Source organism: Rhinatrema bivittatum, chromosome 8, assembly GCF_901001135.1.
Source record: "Rhinatrema bivittatum chromosome 8, aRhiBiv1.1, whole genome shotgun sequence".
Lineage (NCBI taxonomy): Eukaryota > Metazoa > Chordata > Amphibia > Gymnophiona > Rhinatrematidae > Rhinatrema > Rhinatrema bivittatum.
The window spans coordinates 120,426,195-120,453,482 of record NC_042622.1 but is presented as its reverse complement, the minus strand read 5'-3'; the positions used below and the strand labels follow the sequence as shown (position 1 = coordinate 120,453,482).

The following is a 27,288-nucleotide window of genomic DNA, read 5'->3' as shown; positions in this document are numbered from 1 at the left end:
AACAGGGTCATATGATATTGTGTTACCTTCCCCCCGACCCCCAACCCAGTGGCTGTTTAAAGCATCTTGCAACCCTGAATTAAAGCCCTCCTGACACCGAAATATTCCCTCTCTCAGTACAAAGTACCTCTTTTCAAAATAAAATCCCCCTTTCCCCTGCAACTCCCTCCAACAGGATTCATTTGTAAGCCCTGCTGGTAATATCTATGCATTCTCAGCCACATTCTCAACTGCTGCAATTTAGTGAATATGCAGGTATCTAAAATGCATTAAAAGTATGTTTAGTGTATTTTAAGGCTCCCCATTCGGTAATCTGCAACATGCAAAGCATGTGCAATAAAAGTGTCTGCATTCTTGTGTGGAAGGCAAGGATGGGAGAAAGCAAAATAGCAGGCTTATAGTTGAAAATTGAATGTATGTGTGCTATTTTTCAATCCTGACATAAATACGCTCCTCAGGAATTTCTCTTGTTTTTTCACTGGTTAAAAGTACATGTGTAATAGAAGCTGTGTTTACTTTTAGCCACATTTGAGAAGAGCAATTTTCAGTCAGACTTATTTAACTAGGTAAATGCCTTCGAAAATCTCCCTCTTAAGGGATAATTAAACATAAGTTACACCAATTTTCAAAGTGGACTTGTGCACCTAGGCCTGGTTTGAAAATGACCCACCAATCCATGCACATTTATACTTGCTAAATTATCTCACAAATTTTCCATGAAATGTTTTTAAAAATCCAAAAGCATGCATGTAGGTCCAAAGCCCTCCCCGACTCCATTTTCAGGAATACCACAATCTGGGTAAATGTATGCACAAACTTGACGTACATGCACAAGTTTACCCATATCTTGGGTAACCAGTTTTATAAAAGGTCACTTCTGTACATAAAAAACTGTTGGAAACGACCCTCTCAGTGGTTTATGTATCTGAATAGAAGTAGGGCCACTTGTATCATGTTATAAATAAAGAAACTGAATGTCAAGATAACTGTAATTGAAAGAGTGAAATGCATCCTAAAAAAAAAAGTCAGATTGGCAAGGGCTAGGGCTGCCTTTCAAGTCAAGACACTATTCTAACAATATCATCTTGTTTTCCACAGAACCCAGAAGCTTTTTGTGAACACCTGGAAAACATGGTGCATTTTGAGAAACAAAAGCAGTATTCCACGGAGATGCCAAATTTAAAATTAAGAAGAAAGTTCTACTGGGACAGACAGTGCTATGTTTATCACCAGCAGCATTTAGGAAATAGAGTGGCGCAGTTATCAGTCAGAGAGCTGAAGTATTCAGTTTGGTAACAAGTCGCTGGGTTCTGAGACAACCATAGGAGCTCTAAGCCAGTGAAAATGACTGCACCGTACGCGAAGAACAGCTGATATTTTGCTGATTAAAAAAACATTAATCCCTTTACTTTAAAAATATAAAATAAATGAGCCAACAAACCTCCTCTCACTTAATTATCTGCATATTATCTATGGAAACACTTCATGCATATGACATATGTATATTCATAGAAGATTTTGTAACTGCAGGCTATAACTACATGTCTAGCAGCTTTCAAATAGCACTCCCATGCATGCCCAGATTCATAATCATAGTTCCTCAATTTGTCCATTTGCTTTTTTTTTTTTGTATATTTTCAAATTGCAGATAAAGGGGCGGATTTTAAAAGGGTTAAGCGCGTAACCCCGAAAACCCGCTCCTGCACGCACCAAGCCTATTTTGCATAGGCCCGGCGACGTGCGCAAGCCCCGGAGCATGTGTAAGTCCCGGAGCTCGAAAAAATGGGCGGGGCATGGGCGGTGCAGGGCGGTCAGGAGGCCCGGGGATCGCGCACCGGCACTTGGCTGCGCGCATGCGGTTGTGCGCACATGTTATAAAATCGGGCGTAGATATGAATATCTGGCCCATTATCTATCCCATGGTGACCAGCAGGGACCCTTCCTGTATATGACCAATTTGGTGCATAGAAGCCAACAAATCAATAGAATCTTGTGCATAAGACTTGGTCTCTCATACTGCAGGTGTTAAGACTAGATCTATAAATGAAGCAATAGGTTCCAACAATGACTCCTTAGTTGATACTATTGGCCTACCATTGAAATCTTGTCTTCTATGCACCAAACTGTTCATATACAGGAAGGCTCCCTGCTGGTCACCATGGATATATAATTGTTATGCACCAATATTCCTTAGAATGCAGCTTTATCAATAGTCTTCACCATTCTACAAAGTAGATCCAGGCCACAGAGTATTCTTATCGAGTTTATTACACAACTAGCTAAGACAGCCCTTTAAAACTACCTTATTTATAAAAAAGATTTTTTTTTTTTTTTTTTTGCATGGCCATAATTTATTTTGTTGAGACATGCATCAGGTAGAAGCGAAGAACATTTATTCATTTGAAAGTTTTATTTGCAACTTAAAATATAGAAAACAAGCAAATGGGTAAGTTGAGGACCTATGATTATGTATCTGGGCATGCACAGGGGTGCTTTAAAAGCTGCTAGACATGCACAGTAATGAAGGTCTTTCTCTGAATAAACATGCTTCATAGAATTGAAGTATTTCCTTTCCATAGATAACACGCAGAAAATTAGGTGAGAGGACGTTTGTTGATGCATTTCTTGTTCATTACCCTCTCCCTTGGACTGCTTTATTTGACATTTTAAAAATATATCCATACTTCTCATCAAGCAGATGGCACTCTTGCAGAAAGTCAAATGCTTTCTTTTAAGCATATCTTCTGCCCATATGGAGTTCACTTGTATTGCACTCCTGGTATCAGAAAACACTGCAAACCAAATTTTTAAGAGAAACTCTACTACTGCAAGTGCTTATCATTTCTATAGCACTACTAGAGAGATGCAGCTCTGTAAAGATACATATAAAAGGCAGTTCCTGCTCCATGTGTCACCGTACATGTTTAACACATTTTAGTAAACAGCCTCCTAGCTGTCTCCTCATTTTCTGTGTGTGCCCACTAAAGCACCTTCAATAACTGACAGCTAAAGCACAGAAACAAAGCAAAACAAAACAGTAAAGCAAAAACAAAACTAAAATTGTACCCCTGCATGCCCTTAAGAGGTAATCAGGTTAATGTATTGAGTAGATTGTAAGCTCTATTGAGCAGGAACTGTCTCTTGGGTACATCAAGTAGCTCTAGGGAAATGTTAAGTAGTAGTACTCTACCATGCATCCAATCACTGTCGTGGTCTCAGTTCTCTGAAAGTCTAAAAACCAAGATCTCAATTTTTTAAGAAAGAGTAATGGTTTTGGGGAATCATATACTACCTTCCTTTTTGAAGTTTTCCTTACAGATGTAAGAAAGTAAAATATTACTAAAATGAGGTTTAGTTACATTAAAATCTACAAGAGCTGCCTCTTCAGGTAGAGAGGTCTAGCATCAAAAGTAGCTCCTTAGTTTTCAACATACCCAGGAGGAAAACCCATGCCATGCAGATGTCCATTTGAACCTCTGGCAGTGGTGAAGATTTTGACCTTGAAATTAAACAATCTAGTCAGTGGTGCCTTATATTGTTAACAGACACTTTCCTCCTATCACCTATATTATAAGGTGCAAAGGGCATTCAACCAATTAAATTGCTTGCAAACAAAATTTCATGTTAGGTCCTAAATTTCATAATACACATTCTCCAGTTACCAAATATTTTGCACAGGCTCACTAGTCTATTGCATTCCAAGTTACTAATTTGCAAATATAAAAAACAATTTTCTCAAACTTTCATTTTTCTATGCAGTGAAAATTAGAGCTAGGCAAACCTCCTCAGAACTGGTTTAAATCTAGGCTTGGTTCTTTTCATTTGTGTTTTAATTTCATCCTAATTTTTGCTTTAATCTGTATTTAGTCAGGTTGACGGCAATCTTGTAGGAATGCACATTTGTAAATGTACATTCACCAATGTACTTGCACATTGACTCAAGCTATTCAACTCTATTCAATTTGACACTGATTTATTTTCTGATTGGTCTGTTATTGGATGAGTAGAAAACCAGTAGGGACTTGTAAGGAGAAAGAGACTGAGAAAGAGAAGGCATAGTCAGTTTTTTGCTAGGCAAGGAGACAGTTTTATTAAGTGTATTGGTCATCTTCTTACTCTTTGTCTTTTGTCTGAATTAATTTTGTTTTAATTTTTATTTATGTGGTGGTGTTTTATAATTTGTGTCTATCAATGTCAGGAATGCTAAGAGTGAAGAAGAGGGTGCAGGAAGAAACAATTGGAGGGGCAGTGATAGAAGGACCACATCCAAGATGGTGAAAGAGGAGAAGATTGGGCTGGGTCCATCAAGGCCAGTGGCCATAGCCATGCAGGTTATGGCAGGAGGAGAGAAGATGTTACAGGATGATGCAGAGAGGGAGCTGAGGTCTCAGGTTTCTATGTCCTGCAAGCTTACCTTAGATGGCTGTACTCATGTGATGGTATATACATCCCATCAACTGCCCCAAAGAGAGGGAGAGGTGATTATCTGCAGGCCAAAAGATGGTATAACAAGAGGTGAAAGGCTTCTAGGACAGGATTTATAATAGAGAACTACAATTCCCAGAATTCTAAGGAATCCTGGAGGTGGGATTCTCTGGGAGTTGAGTGAGTGGAAAGTCCCACCTCACTTGGAGCACAGGTGAGGCAGTTAAAGGATGTGCAGAGGATAAAAGTGCAGATGCTTGAGAAGCAGCCTTAGCAAAAAGAAGACAGCTACCCTCAATCTAACTGTTGAGAGTTGACAGAGAAAGGAGTGATGCCATTCTGAAACTGTCTGGAAAAGCATTAGGTATGAACAGCAGCTGTTTTGAACTGTGTTTGCTGGGCATTGTTTTTCCTCTGCAATACTGAGCCAGATGAGAGAGGGAGAAACTGCAGCTGCTTTTGAACTGTGACCTTGAAATTCTCCCCATAGAGCCAGCTTGGCTGGAGAAGCTACAACAGTATTATTGTGAATGCCCAGTGTCCTGGGAGCTTTACAACCTCCACAGAATAGAACGCACAGATCTTCACAGTTAACCCCTTCAAAGATGGCTTCCACTTCCAACCATGAAAAAGGAGAGGGTCCTTCAAACCTGCTTTATACAGTCTAATACAATAATGCCTTCAACTGTTCTCCTCCTCTGGTGCTACTCACATTTCAACATCACCCTAAAGCTTTATAACAGAAAACATGTATAATTCAAAGTCTGTCTAGGACTGGATAACTGGACACACTCTAGTAAATATATGTCTGTCAAACTGATTTTTCAGAAAAATATTTTTTATCTGTCTCTAGCTTCTGCCTGAATTATCTATCATTGTTATGTATTTTATGTATTCTGCATGTGTTATGTATTTATACTGTATCCATATATTGTGTATCACTCTGCATATAACATATTCTGTAATCCTGTTCCTGAAAGGAGAGCAAGAAATAAATCTTTGTAGTAATAATAATAATAATAATAATAATAATGGTGTTCTAAACTCTCACCCACTGGATCATATAAGAGCTACTTACTAGGGATGTGCAGACAAAAAGTTTATGTTGATAAGTCCATAAGTTGAAGGTGAGGGTCAATTTCGGTCAATATGGACATATGGAGAATTCCATAAGTTGAGGCTATGTCCAAACGTTCACCGGTTCCCTAAATAAAAATTTAAACCCCCCCACCCTCCTGACCCCCCCAAGACTTACCAAAACTCCCTGGTGGTCCAGCGGGGAGTCAGGAAGCCATTCCTGTATTCCTTTGCGAGGAGCACGTGACGTCGGCGTCACGTCGGAGTGACGCGGACGTCACGTGATTCACCGCGCCTCCGCTCCGGGACCCCCGCTGGACCCAACCGGAACTTTTGGTCAGCCCCCCCAAGCTGGGGGGGCTGACCACCAGGCTGACCACCAGGGAGTTTTGGTAAGTCTTGGGGGGGGGGATTAAGGAGGGTGGGGGGTTTAAGTGTTTATTTAGGTTCGACGTATTCAACATAGCTATGTTGAATAAGTTGGAAATCGCAATCGTTGCGCCTCATCACTTTTTTAAGTTAAAAAAAAAAAAGTTGTGTTTTACATATGCGTTCAAAACGAATGCACACCCCTACTACTTACCAGAGTACCAGCTGAACTCTCTCATACAACCTAGGCCCATACACCTGGGACCCCCATTCTACAATGCTGAGAGCAGGTGTATACAACACAGGAACAGTTTTCAAACAGCCCACATTGTTGCAAACTATGCAGGCAATTTTTTTTTTTTTCAAAAGGGAAACCATGCAGGTACTTTCTTTTGAAAATTCATGTATAGTTCACACCTGCTCTATTCTGTGGGCAGCCGAGAGAAACGTATTTTATGCATGCTGTTTTTATCCAACCTTAACACAACCAAAAGCATATCCCCTTGTTAATGCAGGCTAAAGTAGGTTGGGTAGTGAACTCCGTGCATACTTTCACTATCATCGAGGAGGGCAGTTCTCAGTGAGGCCAGTTTACCTGGCTAAGTACCGCAGAAGTGATTTTGAAAATGTGCCCTCCTGGTGTACCCTCAGTGTTTGCGCTGTCTGCGCTATACACATGCTTGTGAATATTTGCATCCATAGCGGACTGAAAGATCCAAGCTGAGTCAGGGAGCAAATCAAAATCAAGTCATGCACCTCTCAGATTTATTTGAATCCATTTTTGGCCCTGCCCAATTTATATATTTATGTATTCAATTTATTGTCCACCCATCGAATAGGCTCAGGGTGGAGATTATCTGAACACCTCTGCACCCACCTCAATTTGGAAGGGGTTCGGATGTGAACAGAACTGATCTGCTCATCCCTAATAAAAAAGATTTAATTTTGTATATTAAAACTAGAGCTCTGTAGATGGCTTTCTTCTAAGATGACTCTTTCCTAGATTAAAGTCTGGGACATGAAATGCCACATTAGGAGGGCACTTTTTCACATTAAGACACACGAGTTTCTGAAGAGAGGCTGTGTTAACTATATCAAAGCCAGTTTTTCCACCGAATGTACTCGGCTTCCAGTATATTGGCGAGCAAATGGGGTTGCTTAGAAGTCCTTTAAGGGAAAACGGTGCTCCCATTTCTACTATGCTCTCTCCAAAAATGCTATTTGGTTGAGCTTTTTCAATCATCAGGCCAGGATAAAATTCCATGGCTTCAAAGTCTCCATACAGCTCTTCCAGTTCCGCTGCCATCTCCTCCTCTCCTGTAATAAAAGGAATATTCAGATGTTTTGACACAAGTTTTAATATTCATGGTGTACTTGCACAGTACATATGGTGTGGGGGGGGGGTAATGTTGCAAGCCATTTTCGCGGGTAAAACAATTGCGTGCGGGTAAAATTGTGCCTGTAGCGCCGCTACACATGTAACTTTGCCCCGAGGGTGAAGAGGCATTCCCGGAGAGGGGTCAGAGAGGAACTTGCACTTAAACACGTGCTTTTGAGTTCTAAAATGTATGAGGTCCACACTGAGCAGGGCCGTGAGTGGGAAGCTGCTTGGGTAACTTTGGCCAGGGTATAGAGTGGGGCTTTCCTTAGTAAGCGAGTCTTCCTCTCCTTGGGTGATTTAGGACTGTCCGTTCCCCACCTAAATGTATCCCGATAGCGCTGAATATTGGTGCTACCTGGCTACATTTAGGCCATGCCCCCCCAGAACGCCTCCCTCTTTTCATCCAGTGAAATTTGACCCAGGTAGAGATCTTGGTGAGTAAAATAATTTAGCCAGTAAGGGAGAGGAATATTCAATTAAAGGTTTTTGCCTGAGTGACTCAAAAAGCTATCTGGATAAATCCTTTGAATAAAGATCTCTATGGGCGTATTTTTTATTTTTTTCCAGAAAAACCACCCACAGAAATTAGGAGGTGTAAATATGTTCAGGTATTTTTTCTTGGGATCATTTTCAAAATGAAAGTAGGCACATGCTTTTGCTTTGACAGCTGGTGCAGAATTCATCGGTAACTGACTTGCAGCAATGCGGGCCATTACAAAATTACCCCCACATAATGTAGATCTGATTTTTTTTCTGCAAATTTGGGGCCCTATTTACTAAAGTGCATTAAGCATTAAGTGCTGAATTTTACACCTAACTCACATTAAAAGCATGTTAACATGTTATCGGTAATACACATTTCCAATTAACTGATAACATGGAAGATTTCTGGCAAAGCATGGCAATAATAAACAAGTTGTGTCACATGCATATGCATGCAAAGCAGCTTATTAATATTAAAATGCTTTTATGTGGCTCGCAAGAAACCTCCCAATCTGCATTAAGCCTCAGAAAGTTAACTGCACCTCAAAATCTAGTTAACTTTCCCCAAGAGCATCAGCACACTCACTTCCCAGGCTCTCAGGCTCCCCTGGCCCTCCATCCTTAATGGGGCAGTAATAGCCCTGAATTTTAAGCCCCCACTTCTCACCTCCCACCAAGACCCTCCCATGGAACCCCCTTGAAAGCAAACTCATCTCCCCAGGTCAGCCCCCACTACTGAGGCAGACACTTCCCCCCAAGATTTTAATGGCTTTGAGCCCTGACATTCCTCCTCCTCTCCCAGGTCTTCAAGAGAGGTTCAGAGTCCCCCAAATCCACTTCCTTTCACCCTATAGAGTGGCCTTTGAGTATCCAGGGCAGGAGGAATCCCCAATATATCCTGCCTTGTCTCCACCAAAATTCAAAATGGTGCCAGCTAACCCATGGCTCCCCTTTGTGCCGCAGAGGAGGAAGGGTCATTTTTTGCCCCCTACTCCACCCAGGTAACTGGTTAGTTACACACTTTAAAACTTCTGAAAATTGTCCTCTCAATGTCTTTGGTTCTTCAAACTGTGGATATATCACAGTGTTGATACTTGCTATGACAGCACAGCCCATGTTTGCCAGTATTAAAAATATTATGCTGCTGCTGAAAATCATTAGTAGTGATACCATGGCAATGTTGGTGCCAGAGAATATAGGTTTTCAGCACTGTATTCCAGGTTTTCAAGATATCCATAACGAATATGCATGAGATAGATTTGCATGCAGTGCCTCCAATATATGCAAATCTATCTCATACATATTCATTGTGGATATCCTGAAAGCCAGCCCTCGAAGAGTTGACCACCTGAGCATTAGACAGTCTCTACATTGAATTCTTTGCAAAACTTTAAAGCTTGCATCACTGGTACCAAATGTTGTAAAAGTTACCAAGCTGCACAGTTCTTACCAGTGAGCTCCTGGAATGATCCATAGGGCTTCAAACCAAACCTCTTCCTGTATTCATTGAAAGGCTGTAATCGAAGCAGCCGTGATTCCTCAATAACTCCAACAGCCACTTTTAAAATATAAGAATGTATGTTCTTTACGCCACCAATCTTTAAAAGAAATGTACCAGAATATTTGTTACGATACACACAGTGTAGAAGCATCCAGTGTTAACAATTCATGGTTATTACTTATTTGTGGTCTGATTACATTATCAGACCAGGATAATTTTGAACTATCAACCCAAGGATCTGCTAACAAAGCACCTGCTTGCTGAGTCACATTGTCAAGTTAGATATTCTTTCACAATGATCTTCAGACCCTCTGTTTATTCTGGTGTCAGCCTATTGAACTCTATAAATTCACTTGCAAGTGTGGTTGTCAGCTAACAAAATAGATTTTCTGAACTTTGTTCCTGTGACTGTGCCTGGCTAGCTCTGGCCTAACTGGATTCTCACCTGATCCTGTATTCTTGTCTGGACCCTTGCCTGTTCATGTTTCTTTCAGACCCGCTTTCCCCTGCTTTCATGGCTGACTACCCAATAGGGATGTGAATCGTTTTTTGACGATTTAAAATATCGTCCGATATATTTTAAATCGTCAAAAATCATTAGAGCCGCGATACAATAACAATTCCCCCGATTTATCGTCAAAAAATCGTAAATCGGGGGAAGGGAGAGGGCGAAAAATCCGGCACACTAAAAAAGCACTAAAACACACCCCGACCCTTTAAAATAAATCCCCCACCCTCCCGAACCCCCCCAAAATGCCTTAAATTACCTGGGGTCCAGAGGAAGGGTCCCGCTGTGATCTTCCACTCTCGGACCTCCGGTGCTTGTAGAAATGGCGCCGGCGCTACCTTTGGTTTTTCCGTACGGAAAAACGATTCGCGGCAGGAGATCGCTCCCGGACCCCTGCTGGACCCCCATGGACTTTTGGCCAGCTTGGGGGGGCCTCCTGACCCCCACAACACGTTGTCTATGGCCGGCGCCATTTTGCGCCGCCATTTTGCGCAAAATGGCGCCGGCCATAGACAACACAATTCGACTGCAGGAGGTCATTCCGGACCCCTGCTGGACTTTTGGCAAGTCTTGTGGGGGTCAGGAGGCCCCTCCAAGCTGGCCAAAAGTCCCTGGGGGTCCAGCAGGGGTCCGGGAGCGATCTCCTACGCTCCTGACCTCGGGGGACAAAAAACAAAATGGCACCAGCGCTACCTTTGAACTGTCATATGACAAGGCAAAGGTAGCACCGGCGCCATTTCTACAAGCACCGGAGGTCCGAGAGTAAAAGATCACACCAGGACCCTTCCTCTGGACCCCAGGTAATTTAAGGCATTTTGGGGGGGTTCGGGAGGATGGGGGATTTATTTTAAAGGGTCGGGGTGGGTTTTAGGGTTGTTTTAGTGTGCCGGTTTCCCCGCCCTCCCCCCCCACTGGACCCCAGGTAATTTAAGGCATTTGGGGGGGGGGGGTTCGGGAGGGTGGGGGATTTATTTTAAAGGGTCGGGGTGGGTTTTAGGGATGTTTTAGTGTGCCGGTTTTCGATTTTCACGATTTTTAAAAAACCCAAAAGGCAACAATCCGATTCCCTCCCCCTCCCAGCCGAAATCGATCGTTAAGATGATGGATCACACGATTCACATCTCTACTACCCAATACTAAGTTACTAGGGATATGTAGTCATTATGACATTGAAAACAACAATGACATTTGTTTCATTTTATGTGGTTTCCAACCCAAAACAACCTAAAAAATAAGTTTTTGTTTTGTTTCATTTTTAAATTTTAGCATGTGTTAAAAATGTCTTAATATACTAAAAGAATCTGGTGAACCCTAAATAGTTTTCATTAATAGTAAAATGTAGAAACAAAACAAAAACATTACTAAAAGAAAAGATATAAACTGAAAATGGAAAATGACCAAGGTTGAGACCTCATCCTCCTATTATCAGTTGGACCAAACCTGTGGATAAGGTACTGCTTTTTGCTACCCAGTTGTCTAAATCCAGTATTCTTTCTAAGCTGTGTGCCTGTGTGGCACACACTCTGGTCATGAACCCTGATCACACAGCAAAACACAGTGCACAAGAAATCTTAATATTATTTGTATTATACTGGCTCACAGAGCACAAATTTGAACTCTGCTTATATTAAAATTGCACAAAAGAACAATTTTTGCACACATTGGGCCAGATATTCGTACCTACTCGCTGGCGTAGATTTGTGCACACAACCTGGCGTGCATAAATCTACGCCCGATTTTATAACATGCGTGCACAGCCGCACGCATGTTATAAAATCCGGGGTTGGCACGCGCAAGGGGGTGCACACTTGTGCACCTTGCACGCGCCGAGTGCTCCGGAATCAGAGCGACCTCGGAGGGAACTTTGCTTTCGCGCCCCCCCCCCCACCTTCCACTCCATTCCTCTATCTAACCCGCCCCCCAGCCCTACCTAAATCCCCCCCATCTTTATTTTTTTATTTACGCCTGCCTCTGGGCAGGCGTAGATTGCGTGCGCCGGCCAAGTGCCGGCGTGCAATCCCCGGGCCCAGCAGCAGTGGAAAGGCCTCTGGCCACATCCATGCCGCGGACGGACACACCCATGCCCCGCCCATATTTTCAAGCCCCAAGACTTACACTCGTCCCGGGGCTTGCGCGCGTCGCTGGGCCTATGGTAAATAGGCTCGGCACGCGCAGGAGCAGGTTTTTGGGGTTACGCGCGTATATTATGCGCGTAACCCTTTTAAAATCCACCCCATTGTCTCTCAAACATTTGAGGGAGCATTGCTTACATCCCAATTGCAAACCCAACATATATGCACTATATGGGTGAGCATGTGCCTTGATGGTATACATTGATATCCTCAACAAAGACGTCAAAAAATCGTGCTTAGTAAAGCTTAATTATATATTTCATTACAGAAATCCCAATGCCATCAAACACTCGTTTTTTCATGTTTTTTCATAAACGACCTTCACACCGCTCAACAGTATTCTTGAGCATTACTGCCCTTTTGCTATACTGCTTATAGAGCCATCTTTAATCATCAGTCATATAACATATTTTATCCTTTTTTTCTTTTTCAAAATTATAGTAAACTTCAATTTTGTGTCACTTATGTTTCTTTTGTAAATATTAACTTATTCGCCGATGTGGGTACTTCCCTTAAAGAGTAGAGCCCCGTATGAAGGTCGTTTATGAAAAAACAAGAGTGTTTGATGGCATTGGGATTTCTGTAATGAAATATATAATTAAGCTTTACTAAGCATGATTTTTTGGCATCTTTGTCGGGTATATAGTATTTGAATCGTCAAAAACATAAAAAAGAGTATTTATTTTTATATACATTGATATCCTCCAGCGTTCTGGCATGGCGTTTTCCAGGATGTGATATTACACCATGCCAGAATGCTGGAGGATATTATACTCTTTGTATTTGTTTCAGCAATATGTATGATTAATTATCTTTGGTAACATTGTGTGAATGTCTTTTTAGACATTCACACAATGTGAATCCCATCCTCCTTCACCCCCCCTCCCGCCCTCTCCTCCTTGTCTCTTGTTCTTCAATTTTTGCTACACAGCCCTCTATCCAGCCCGCCTCAGCTGATTCCCCCTAGCCCCCCCCACCCTATCTCAGCTCCCTGCTAGAGTGCCCCAGTGACTGTTGTCACCAACCTGTTTACCAAGTTATTTAAGTTATATAAGATGTTATATTCATATTTGTATGTTACCAATTGGTCACCACTATGTATAAGTTGTTTATCCTGTAAACCGGAGTGAAGGCATCCCGCTATACTTCGGTATAAAAAAGCCTCGAAATAAATAAATAAATAAATAAGTGATCATCCCCTGAAAAAGGACATCAGTGTCCGAAACACAGACCCATGTCGTAACACTTTTGGGCAGATATGAATACTACAGATTTGATTTCCAGACATCAAGTATTTATATTAAGATGAGTGAATGTTTTATTTGCAAAAGAAAAAATTATAAAAAGTATTCTTGATGTTCAAAAGTGGCCTATGATTATATGTAAGGCAGAAAATGAAGACTTGTGAAAGCAATCCATTGATGATGCCTAATATGATGGTCATATTTATTTAACATCGTTGATTTGGGAGGTTTAGGAATATTTATTACGTAGACCATTTTATAAACATCGAGAGTATGTGCATATTTTTTATTTCATGTGTACATTTTCCAGGGAAAAAAAACAAGGCAAGCTGAGATGTTGCAGGGAAGGATTCAGCAGTACATTTTTTAAGAGATATATGCATATACATTACCTAACTTGTTTGTACACTTTGTACTTGCTAATTGACTCATGCAAGTGAAATTGGACCTGTTTGCAGGTTTTAGGTGAGCAGTCTGTATGAATGGGGAAGATTCAGAGTGAAGTGCTACAGGGTCTAGATGAACTGGAGAAGGACTGGGTGAAATAGTGAAGATAGTGAACTGTTAATTCCAAGTACATGTGCAAATTTTCAAAATGGAATGTTTCCACAATAAAATTTGACTTAGTTAAATGGGAAGATCTCCCTATGTCCTGGATGGGTAGATGTAATCTCCTTAAAATGAATGTCATGCCCCGTTTATTTATTTCAGCATGTGCCTTGCAATATAGCACACGATTGTGTGGATTTGAACAGCCAGAGGTCTAAATATATCTCTGGCAACACAAACAGGCTCAGGTCTGATTGAGTTAGTTTAGGTAGGTTTAGCCAAAGGGAGATCTTGCCCTACCTAACATGCATATCTACTACTGGGCGAAACGTTTGGTATGTTTGAAAACTTGGTTCAAAAATGTGGATACCAGTTGGTTCCCAATGGAACAAGAACAGGCAGAATTGTTATTTTTACCGGCCTCCTCTCCTTTAAGCCATATGATGGGTAGAAGATGGCCTATAACTACGCACACTGTCAGTGTTTGGAGACAGGTTCAAAAGTTTTTGGGCGTCTCTGTGTATCCCTTTTCTTTAATCGCTCCTGTAACCCTTTGCTGGGGTTTCATTGCTTCCCCTCCGGCCAACTTATAAGTTGGGGGCTGCTCTTGTCAGTGTATAAAATCCTGCTCTTGGTGAGTGTACATTGTCCCCTTACATACGTGTTTGGAGACACAAAGGTTTGTTTCTCCTTGGGCAATTTTGGGATGACACTGGATTTCAGGATTTTTCTACTCTTCAGCAAGAATATAGGTAGGTAGGGCTGGGAGCGCATTAGATAGGGGAAGGGAGGGAAGATGGGGGTGGGAGGAAGGAAAGTTCCCTCTGAGGCCACTCCGATTTCAGAGCAACTTTGGAGGAAACAGGGAAAGCCATCGGGGCTCCCCTAGGGCTCGGCGCATGCAAGGTGCACAAGTGTGCACCCCCTTGCACACGCCGACCCCGGATTTTATAACATGTGCACACGTCTTAAAATCCGGCCCTGTGTGCTTAGTTTCGAGAACAAAATCTAGGTATGTTGTTTTCCTCCCCTGACTTTAACAAGCTCCTAAGGCATGCATCTTTTTAATTTTGCTAAAATCTGCAAGTTTTGAAGCCCAAGTGTACTTTTACCTGCTGTAAGTGGCGGGGGGAGGGGAGGGATGGGCTACAGTTTTCAACCAGGGCAGTTAAGTTGTGTAACTACTTATTTAGCCAGATAAATTCCTTTGAAAATATTCCTCGATATATACAAATGAAAAATAAAAAGTTCCAAGCTTTTCTCATGCCACTGCCAAGAAATTAAAAAAATAGAAAAGAAAGAAAACATTCATGGGAGATAAAGTCAAATATTTAATATATCTTGTTCTGCTGAAGTGCTCTTGTTGGAGACTGTATTAATAGTCTAGGATTTCATCTGTTTACAGAAGGGATTTCTTTACTACCTGACGGATTAAGCAGCACTTAAATTTGTTTATCATCTCAGGAATTCTATAACATTTCCTTGTTACATGCTCTTCCTTCACTCTCTTTTGCTCCCTTGGAGTGAATATCCTTTTTAACACAATCTGAGCCTTCTTGATCTATGCCTGCTCTGTGCCCTTCATTTTATATTGGTCCAGTTTACAAGGTTTTGTTCCCATTGTAAACAAATGGAAAAAAAATTGCAAGTATGACAGTGTTGTGTGCTTTCTCTCTGCATTAAAATCAAACCATGAATTATCAACAGGCTGGGGCCAGATGAAGTGCATCCAAAGATACTGAGGGAGCTCAGTGATGTGCTGGCTGGTCCGCTGAAAGATCTTTTCAATAGATCTCTGGAAACGGGAGTGGTGCCACAAGATTGGAGAAGAGTGGTGGTGGTCCCACTTCACATCAAGCAATGGTAGGGCTCCAACACATGTTAACCAGTATATATCATGCGAGATAATCAATTTTGCATAGCCCTGCCCAGATTCCCTCCCCTATTACAATGAGCTGCTTTGCATGTGATTTTCATGCATGAATTTTGCAAATCCATCAAAGCAGCTCATTAATAGACAATCTGATGTTAATTTTTACCTTTATCTTTATTTAAAATGTGTTAATCGCCAATGCTTAATGCCCTAAGCGATGTACAAAATACATACATAAAATTAAGAAAATAATAAATACAAGATCAAACACCATAATAAAATAATAAAACAATACAACACAATAAAATAATAAAAGGAATCCATAGTAGCCACTAGATGATTTTAATATTGCCTGAAACAACATTGTATTTAGTTATGAATCCCTGTATATAACCCCACCCCCTCATTGTTGTTCCCACCCCATCCCATTCTATGTTGCTCCCTGTTTGACTCCCTCCTCCAATTTATTTAGCTTTTTGTTTTATTACTGTATTTTAATTGTTCTTTGTTCTATGTAAAGGCTATGCCTATATATACCCTGGTTTTAAGTTATATGTAAACCGACACAATGTGCAAACGGTTGTCGGTATATAAAAGTGTTTAAATAAATAAATAAATAAATAAATAAATATAGAAAATGTTGAAAAATGAAGCCAAAGCTGGGAAAAAGTATCCAGGCTTGCTAGTAATTGGAAGGGAATGTGATGTTCAACATCATAAATAAGACTGTTTAAAACAATGATTTTCCAGCATTGTTTTAAAAAACTTACTGCAATCCAAGAGACGGGACACAAGGTTTCTGGTAAAGAGTTCTATAGGATAGGGGCTGCTATGGAAAAGGCACAGTCTCCGGTGTCTATAAGGTGGGTTTGCTGTATTGATAGCATATCTAGCAAGCCTCGCTGGGAAGATCTCAAGGCACGTGTGGGATAATATATACATGATAGCAGTGCACTGAACCATAAACACTAGAATTGATTAACTTAAAAACTATTTTGCTAATTTTGTACTGATGACATTGACCAATGGGAAGTCAATGCAGGTCAAACAGAACTGGGGAAATGTGATCTCTCTGGCTGCTACCTGAGTTAAGGCATGAAACTGCATTTAACAAATGTAATAGCAAGGCTTGGACTACTGTCCAGAAATCAGGTTTATCCAAAAGATGTTTCAGTTCGCACAAAACTCTTAAGTTTAAAGAAACCAGATCTGACAAATGCTTTACTATGCAGACGAAAGGAAAGATTTGACTTGATCTTGGGGTAGTGTCTGGGGATCTGAAGATGGCAAAGCAATGTGACAAGGTAAAAGCTAAAGCCAGGAGACTGCTGGGCTGCATAGAGAGAATAACAACCAGTAAGACAAAGGAGGTGATAATGCCCTTGTATAGGTCCTTGATGAGGCCTCACCTGGAGTATTGTGTTCAGTTCTGGAGACGTATCTCAAAAGAGACAGAGACAGGATGGAGGCAGTCCAGAGAAAGGCGACGAAAATGGTGTGGGGTCTGCATTGGAAGACCTATGAAGAGAGGCTGAAGGATCTGAATATGTATACGCTGGAAGAGAGGAGATGCAGGGGAGATATGATACAAACCTTCAGATACCTAAAAGGATTCAATGATATATGGACTTTGAACATTTTCTGTTGAAAAGATAATAGAACTAGGGGTCACGAAATTAAACTCCAGGGAGGACGACTTAGAACCAACGTCAGGAAATATTTTTTCATGGAGAGGATGGTGGAGGCCTGGAATGTCCTTTCAGATGAGATGGTGAAGAAGAAAACAGTCAAAGAATTCAAAGGGGCATGGGATAAACACTGTGGATCTCTAAAAGTTAGAGAATGGAAATGAGATAAGCTTTAGAGATGTGAATCAGAACCGGAATCGGTTCGGATTCCGGTTCGGATTCACATTGTGGTTTTTTTTTCGTCCGGCCTGATCGAGGTTTTGTTTATCGGCTGCATCCGAGCCGATAAACAAAAAATCCACCCCAACCCTTTTAAACTAACCCCTTAGCTTCCCCCACCCTCCCAACCCCCCAAAAACATTTTACAGGTACCTGGTGGTCCAGTAGGGGTCCTGGGAGCGATCTCCCGTTCCCGAGCTGTCGGCTGCCACTAATCAAAATGGCGCCAATGGCCCTTTGCCCTTACCTTGTGACAGGGTATCCGTGCCATTGGCTGGCCCCTGTCACATGGTAGGAGCACTGGCTGGCCTGCGCCATTTTTAAAGATGGCGCCGGCCATCCAGTGCTCCTACCATGTGACAGGGGCCGGCCAATGGCACGGATACCCTGTCACATGGTAAGGGCAAAGGGCCATTGGCGCCATTTTGATTAGTGGCAACTGACGGCCCGGGAACGGGAGATCGCACCCGGGACCCCCACTGGACCACCAGGTACCTGTAAAAAGTTTTTTGGGGAGGGTCGGGAGGGTGGGGGAAGCTAAGGAGTTAGTTTTAAAGGGTCGGGGTGGGTTTAGGGGTTATTTTTGTGTGCCGTTTTTCCCACCCTCCCCCAAAACAATAAGAGAACCCCCACGAACAATATCGTGGGGTTTTCCTCTCATTTCGGGGGAGCCCCCGATTTCTGACGATTTTGAAAATATCGTCTGATATTTTCAATCGTCCGAAGCCTGATTCACATCCCTAATAAGCTTGCGAAGGGTAACTTGCTGATACGGCGGTTACTACCCTTAGCAGAAGGCATGGAGATTACGTCTCTTAACCTATGTGCTTTGATGCTTTTAAAGCAACTGCAACATTGCTCCCCGGTTAAAGAGCAGGGGGAAAAGAAGAATTGGATTCAGATGACAAGCAAGATCCCCATCTTCCATGGCCTGGGATACTGATACTCAGACATAAGGGAGAAAGCACAGGACTGCTTCTACAGCCAAGTCCTAAAGGAAACAAAGAAAGTGTGCATGGGGGTAACTTGTTGGTGCAGCAGTTACTGCCCTTAATTAATAAGCCTTGATACTTTTGATTCAACTCCATCATTACTCTCTGCTTCAACAGCAGGGGAAAAGGGAAATTGGATTCAGACAGCAACCAAAGAGGACCCTGACTTTTATGATCTGGGAAACTGATAAGCATGGGGGTAACCTGCACACAGGGCCGGTGCTAGCTTTTCTGCTGCCCTGTGTGAACAATTACTTGTTGCGCTCCCCCCCCCCCCCCTCCCCCCACTGCCGTTCATTCATTCTCTGTCCTGGGCCCACCAAAAAAACAACCAGCTCCCTACAGTGCTACAAATTTTAAAAACTGACACCCTCCCCCCCCCCCCCCCGCCCCAACCCATGGCTGGTGCAAAGCTATCAGGTCCCCCTCCCCCCACCCCACCCCATTCCACACACTGTTAAGAGTTATGCATTTATATGTTACATGAAAAATATCAAAGTACAGTATTCTGAGGTAAATATCGCTTACATTATATTTACATGCATTGCTGTGATGCCAACCAGAAATCCCTGCAAAAAAGACCCTTGGAACTTATATGGTATTAGGCTTATTGCAATGTGTGTTGGATGTGGATTTGATCTTCCCAATGCCCTATCACACTAATATATTACCTATTAAGAGAATGTCTTACCTCAATCACACATGCAGAAACATAAACAGACCCTCACCAAATACAGAATAGAGCAACCATAAAGTAGAAATACAAATGCATAGACAAAAACTGAACTGGAAGCCACAAGAAAGCAGACACTCTCTGCAGTGCAACAATGAAAAAAAGAACCATCACCATTCCTGAAACATCAAACAATAAAATCAAGAAATAAAATAATTACATAATCATAATACTAAAAACATACTAATAATATTTTTTTAAAAAGCTGATGAATAAAAGATTAAATAATTAAAAACTCAAATACACATTTTTTTAAATGTCCCAAACACCAATAAAATATTTCAAAACAACAGACATATCAAATAAATCTGAAAAATAAAACTAAAAAGGATTTTAAAAATTCACACTCTCCATAGCTGGGAAATTTGATTTCCAGTCACCCTGAGATTGTCATGAATTAGTTGGAGAGTGATGCATGAACTTTCTCCTCTCTTCCTTATATATATATATATATACTTACACACAAGCTGATACACACATACGCTCCCTCTCAGGCAAACCCACAGGTGTCTCCAGCTCTTCTTTGGTTGGGATCTACCAGCAGCATCAGGCCCTCATTTTCATTTCAGCTGCTGGCAGGTTGGAATACTCCTGCAGCACCCAATCTCCCTCTCTCTCTCACACACACACACCCATACAAAACCCAAGCAGCTTCCATTATCTCTCTCATACACACAACTCCAGCAGGCTCCCATTCTGTCTCTCTCACACATACACACACACACACACACACACACCTAGACAAGCTCCCATTTACACCCACACACCCCAGGCAGGCTCCCATTCACATTCATCCAAATCCCATGCAGGCTCCCATCTCAATCACATATTCCCTGCCCATCCCAGGAAGGCTCCCATGCATGCATGTGCATGCATACACACACATATCTCCACCCCTCCAGGGCAGGCTCCCAATCACTAAAAATTCAAAAATTATTATTATTTTTTTTTACCTTTGCTGTCTAATCTTAGTTTTCTAATTGGTTGGTTCTTGGTCTTTTGTCATTTCCTTTTACAGGGTCTCTTTTTATTCTTCTGTCTCTGTCTCTGTCTCTCTCTCTCTCACATACATAGGCTCAGGCTCTCACACTCACATGCAGTCACACACACACGCACACACAGCTCTCACTCTAAAATGCTCTCTGTTTCAAATGCTGTCTCATTCTCACACACAGGCTCTATCACTCTCACATGCTGTCATACAAACACAGGCTCTTACTCTCACATACTGTCTCTCATACACACACAGAGGTTTTACATGCTGGTTCTCCGATTATATAGGCCCTCACTCCCACACACACTCTCAACTTTCTCTCTCACACACACTCAATGTCTCAACTCACTCACACACACACACACACACATTCTACAGGGCCTCAGCCTCTCTCTCACCTCTGGGCCTCCACTTCGTGGGTCACTGCAGGGTGGGCTCCGCAGCAGCCCTGATCTTCTCGGGCTGCTGCAAGGTGGGATCCTCAGCAGCTCTGCTGCCGGGCCTCCTCTTCTCAGGCCACTGCAAGGTGGGATCTGCAGTGGCCCTGCTGTCAGGCATCCTTTTCTCAGGCCACCGTGTAATGTGGCGGCCCTGACACAAAAGCTGTCATGATGCTCCTCCTCCTTCCTACCTGTGTGGATCCGACAACTTTTTTTGTTCCGAGACCGCAGGTCAGGAAAGAGGAGGAGCACCTAGGCATGACATTTTCTTCTGCTGCCGGTGGACCCAATGTCACCAGCAGCACCACAGTCCTCTACTTCTTCTGATGCCGGTGGGAATGGGTCCACCGGTAGCAACACAGGCCTCTCCCTGCTCCCAATGCCGCACCACCGGGTATGCCGCCCAGTGTAATTGCATGGTTTGCACACCCGGTGGCACCGGGCCTGCCTGCACAGAGTGGCAGTTACTACCCTTAACAGAAGGCATGGGATTATTACCCTTAACCAATAAGCCTTGATGCTTTTGAAGCAACTACAACATCGCTCTCTGCTTCGAAGGGAAGGGGTGAGGGAAAGAAGAATTTAGATTCAGAAACAACCAACACGAGCCATGACCTTTTTACAGTCTGGGGTACTGATGCACAGACATTAAAGAAAAAACACAGGACTGCTTCTACAGCCGTCCATAAGCAAAGCATATCAAGCAGCCCTGACTGATACTTGGGGGTAACCTGCAAGGTGCAGCAGAGACTACCATGGGAGGCTTGCTGGGCAGATTAGGTAGACCATTGGTCCTTTTCTGTTGTCATTTCTGTTTCTATGCTAGTACTGTCCCAATGATGCTACATTCTTTCAACCCGCGCAATAAGATAACAGCTTCAACTACACTCTTCTAACAAACCAACCAGAAGGGCATACCAGAACAGAATGATCACCCAACCTGCAAAATCTACCCTGAGGAAACGCGCTCTATCCACAGCGGGCCCGTCTCTCTGGAACTCACTACCACCGGACCTCCGCCTTGAACCGTGCCATACTACTTTCAAAGTGAAACTCAAGACTTGGCTTTTCCATCAAGCTTTCCCAGAGAGCTAAAAGCAAGAAGAACAAACATCCAGCCTTGTCTTACAGCAATATTGTAATGTTCATATTGCGTCAGTTATATGTTCCAAGTTGTTTTCTTAGTTGATCTTAGTTGTTGCATAATAGATTGTACTTTGATTATTATCCGTTCATTATATTCGATATGTTCCATGTAAACCGCCTCCCCGGCGATAGTTATCTCTGTTAAATGTGAACCGGAGTGATATGTATTGTATACAGGAACTTCCGGTATATAAAAACCAAAAATAAATAAATAAATAAATAATGATTGACAGTATCAAAAACTGATGAAATATCTAACGAAATCAAGACATAACTGTTTCCTCTGTCTAAACATCTTCTAAGAGAATCAAGAAGAGAGATGATGTGTAGTTCAGAACTTAATGATTTTCTGAACCCATATTGATGTGGGTTCAGAATCTGTTTATCCTCTGTGAAATCACTGAGTGGTCTGAGCACAATAGTTTCAAGCAGCTTAGCTGAAAATGACAATGAAGAGTTCAACCTGTAATTAGTGAGATCCAGTGGGTCAAGACCAGGTTTTTTTAAGTAGGGGCCTTACTGAAGTTTTCTTTAGATAAGATGGAATTTGACCTTGTGATAGCGACAAATTAACAAGAATCTGAAGTGATGGTGTCAGAACTTCTCCAACTGTTTTTAGAACAGGCACATTACAGATATTTATGGGACAATATGATGTTTTTAACTTGGAAAAGACTTGTATTATCTCACTTTCTGTAACAGATTCAAAACAGGCCTAGCATGAAGATGCGGTAAAAGAGAGCCTGGAATTAGAGATGTGAATCGGAACCGGAATCGGTTTGGATTCCGGTTCCGATTCACATGTGTTTTTTTTTCATCAGGCCAGATCTTGGTTTTGTTTATTGTCCGAAGCCCAATTCATATCCCTACCTGGAATACCAGTCAGGCATTGTTGTGAAAGTGTCTGCAAGTTTCTCTACTTTATTTTTGAAGTGATTTAAGAAATCTTCACTACTAAAGGTATTAGAAAATTCTTTCTGGCCAATGGCAGGGGTGTTAGTTAATTTGGCTATTCTAAACAGTTCCGTGTGATTGTAGCCTACTTCTCTAATTTGTTTACTAAAATATGACTTCTAAGACTCATTAATTATAGATCTATAGCTATTGAGAAATTTCTGAAGCAACTCAGATGTCTGATTTTTGCGCTACCTGCACTCGCTTTGACATAGTAACTTTTTATGGGCCTTGATATCTAAAGTAAGCCAGAGAGAACAGTCGGTACAATCATACAATGTTTATGATAAATTTGTAGGGGGGGGGGGGGCTAGTTTTTCAACAATAAATTATACACCTGATTCCCATAGTGAGATACATAACTCAATATTATCAGGATTGAAAGATTCCAATTTGGTGTTCACCTGCTCAGCAAATTCATATACTATCAATATGTCCCCTATTGATTATATATTCTTCAGGTGATCTCTTGGAGTGTTTTGTAACAGTAGCAGGCATTGTGAAACTAATAAGGAAATGATCTGACCATAATACATTCTGAAATTTAAGGTTAGTAATACATTGTCTAGATACTGAGTTATTTATGAAAACTAGAATCATATTTAAATTAGCTTTGGATGTCATCAAATGTTAAAAAAGGGGATAAGCTTAACTGAAGTAAGGGTGGTGGACAATAAGCAAGGCATAGGCTTAAATTATCTAAATAAAGAAGTAGACATTCATAAGACAAGTCACCACCAAGGTCCTCCCTTGCCATATTCTAAAGATCTTTGTAGATTTTCATGAGGCCACCCCCTTCCCGCAACCTTTCTTTCTGTGCTGTAATATTCCATGGTAGCCTTGGGGGAAGATTTGATTCAAAATAATCCAATCAGAGTTTAATAACCAAGTTTCAGTTATGCAAAAAAAAAAAAAAAATCAGGCTTTCTCTCAGAGATTAAATAAAAATAATATGAAAAATGTTTTTAATGCCATGTGCGTTAATCAGAATAAGAGAAACATTAAATAAGTTACATTCAGCAATGTTAATAATGGTAGGAATTATAATCAAACAAGATGGATACCAAGAGTTTTTGTGACAAAGGGTTCCAACAAGATCGCCATATCTGCCTTGATGCATGATGACTGGGATTGTAGAGGGGATTTTTTTTAATAAAGATCTCCAAGGCAGGAATGAATTGCTCCTCGACACTTCTCGGTGCACATGAAGTAGCACACAAAGAAACTCCTTTGTTGTGCTCCTTCATGCGAGTGACAGAGCACGTGCCCCTCCGGCACACGGCACCTCTGGCATTGACCACCAGCTCTTGATCCCCCTTGTGGCTGATGTCAGCAGGGAGCAGGCTTCAGCCCAATGACTGCTAAGCCGGCAGCAGTTGAACAGGCACATAGCAGAAGTCTCTTTCAGTGTGGGAGCTGATGGAAGCGTGCCCCGATGTTCCTTGAGGAGTGACATGCAGGAGAAATGTTTCCTGACCCCCCCCCCTCTCAAATATGGCTAAGTTATTTGCTGCCGACTTAGAAAGTTGTCACTCGCTATAAATTAATAATGCCTCTGGAGGAATCAGTAACCTAACACGGGAGTCTCAGACCCAAGGCTCCTACATTAGATTTAAAGGGCCATGCAAAACTTTAATAAACATGGCTCAAAAAATGAAAAAGGTGTGAGGGGGGGTCAAAGCTGACCCCCTGGTCATCCCAGGGCTGCCACTTGAGGTGGCTCCAATATGCCAAGAAAAGAATTAATGTTTTATTCGTGCGACAATGGTGCCCTCCCCCAATCCTGTCTGAATAATATGTATTTACCCCACCCCCATTTCCTTATAAATATATGGTGACATTGCCCCCCTTTCTGCCCACCCCCCAAATGGTAATACCAAATTTATAGTGTATAGGGACCCCCAAACTTCCTTCCTGAGGATGTGGTTAGTGCAGTTAGTATAGCTGTGTTTAAAAAAGGATTGGGTACGTTCTTGGAGGAGAAGTCCATTACCTGCTATTAAGTTCACTTAGAGAATAGCCACTGCCATTAGCAATGGTTACATGGAATAGACTTAGTTTTTGGGTACTTGGCAGGTTCTTGTGGCCTGGTTTGGCCTCTGTTGGAAACAGGATGCTGGGCTTGATGGACCCTTGGTCTGACCCAGTATGGCAATTTCTTATGTTCCTCCCCCCATCCCCCAAGTGTAAAAATAAATCATTAGTTTCAAGTGCAACCTCTATACCCCTTCACCCCCCTCCCACACCCTCTAATCTTAAAAGAGCCAAAGCAATCCTGCATTGGGGTCCGGGGCACCCCCTAGCCCCGGGCCTGGTCATCAGGATTTTTCAAAATGACACCAACTAGACTTTGCCCCCATGACATGACTGGGGCAAGGTCTGGGCACCAGACTTCAGCCACATGACTAGAATTGCACACTAGATGTGCTCACACCACAGAGCAACACAAATATATTATGATATTTTTCATTTTATTCTCCATTGCTTTCTTAATAATTCCTAACATTTGGTTTGCTTTTTTTTTTTTTTTACTTCCACCACTCCTTAAGCCAAGGAGTTCAAAGCATTGTCCACAGTGATGCTTAGATCTTTTTCCTGGGTGGTGGCTCCTGTTATGGAACCTAATATTGTGTAACTACTGTTTTGATGACTTTTCCCTACGCACAGCACTTTGTACTTGCCCATATTTTAAATTTCATCTGCCATTTAGCTGCCAAGTCTTCCTATCTCATAAGGTCCTCCTGCAATTACTTTTAATCCACTTCTGATTTAACAACTCGGAATAATTTTGTGTCTGCAAATTTGATCACTACAACTTTGAACCGAGCCAAGTAAACCTGGATTTTGAAAAATAAAAATCACAATCAGACTGGAAATGGACCACAGATGACTCTGACTGTGTAAATTCAAATTTAATATTCACAGATCTGAATCTGGGTTCGTCTACCTGGGCTGGAGGTTTGCCAAATCCTACCTATGAAATGGTTGGGTTATGACATAGCGCCATCTTTTCAGGACAGACCGATTAAGTCCTGTGTTTACCCTTTCACATACATAGACCTGTAGTTTTTACTTCCTTAAGACCAGCAAAAGACCAAATGCATGCATGACAGAGTAAAATCAGGACTGGATTAGTCAGACCTGAAAAAATGGAGACAGCCGGTAACCGTGAGGCAGCTATTCAGCAGCACAGTGAGTGGCGAGGTTAACCAGGTAACTTTACTAGGATATTCAGAATATACACGGATAACCAGTTGCCTGTCCTTCCCACCCAACTGGACTTGTTCAGATATCTTTAGCTGGACAGCACAGAATATCAGCACTCTTCAAATAAAGTTTCACCATTCCCTGAAATGCCTCCAACTCCCACTTCTTTTCTGGATAAATTTTGATCTGGCAACAATTTGCTCAGATAAAATTTATCGAATAAGCGAAGGACCTTACATAATAGTTTTCCAGCATATGATAAATAGCTTTGATTTTTCTAAGAAAATTTGATCTGCAGGCAAATGGGAGTTTCAATAGACCTTTCAATAAGGCCTCATTTTAAGACCATCACTGTCATCTCCACATACAATGTCCTTCTGAGCTTTTAATGCATCACCCTCTTAAACACTTGACAAATACAGAACCTGAATATTCACTGCTCTCTTTATAAAGCACAATATCTGTCTCTTATCAAGATGAACACAGAATAATTAAAAAATGTTTTAAAAAGGTTACATTTAAATTGTTGCATGGACAGGATTTTTTTTTTAAAGCAGCATGAGATCCTGAAATTGGTTTTAATGCAGGCAGGGTCTAAGGCAACACTGAGGAACAGATAAGTAGACAACACCCTTGGAAGGAAGTGGTCCATAATTCCGGCCATTGTACAGAAGTCAGAAACAAAATGCTGCTTATTCAGTCAGAAGGCAGTGGAAAAGTCTTAAATAAACAGAATAAATGCTCCAGAGCAGAATGTCATAAGTGTCTCACGCAAGTAAATTATTTAGAATTATACTGCACAGTCACTCACGAGGAAGATAACATTCAAATAAATGTGCGCAAGCCCCTATGGGCTCGCACGCACATATGCATACATTTTATAACAAGTGTGCATAAATTCATGCAAAATATAAAATATGTGTAAGCAGTACATGTACATTGCACATGAATGTTGCAAGTACATTTGTACATTTATATCATGTATACATTTGTGCATGCATCATACATGCACAAGTTTTTCTGCAATGCACAACTTCCAATTCTTCTAGGGCAGACTCATTCTGTGATGTCACTATCAGCACAGCAGACATATCTCACCTCCAGGTGATGTCCTTAGAGGGTAGAGATGAACATCTTCTATTCCTCATAAGAGCACAAAGAAGAAATTTAAGAACAATAAAGCAGGCCTGGAAAGCCTGCAAAGGGAATAAGCAGTAATTGCGGAGCAAGTACCCAAGAGGGATAAGTAGATAGTGGGTAGTAGGGGTAGGGGTTAATTAGGATGTTTGGGGGGTTGCTGGGGAGCACTGGGATGTGGGAGTGGGGATGTGCAGGAGGGTTACTAGGGGGTCCCAATGTGACATACAGGTAGG

The 27,288-nt window shown here is 41.8% G+C and overlaps 1 protein-coding gene across 1 annotated transcript in view; it reads right to left on the bottom strand.

The window, feature by feature from the left end:
* Positions 1 to 6,614: 6,614 nt before the first annotated feature.
* Positions 6,615 to 27,288, bottom strand: part of PTGS1 (prostaglandin-endoperoxide synthase 1) — a 184,789-nt gene continuing 164,115 nt past the window's right edge. Inside the window, exons 10-11 of the mRNA XM_029613756.1 lie at positions 9,186 to 9,333; positions 6,615 to 7,188 (exon numbers count right to left, since the gene is read on the bottom strand). Coding sequence (XP_029469616.1) covers positions 6,830 to 7,188; positions 9,186 to 9,333 — 507 coding nt within the window. The 3' untranslated portion in view covers positions 6,615 to 6,829. The remainder of the gene's footprint in view (positions 7,189 to 9,185; positions 9,334 to 27,288) is intronic.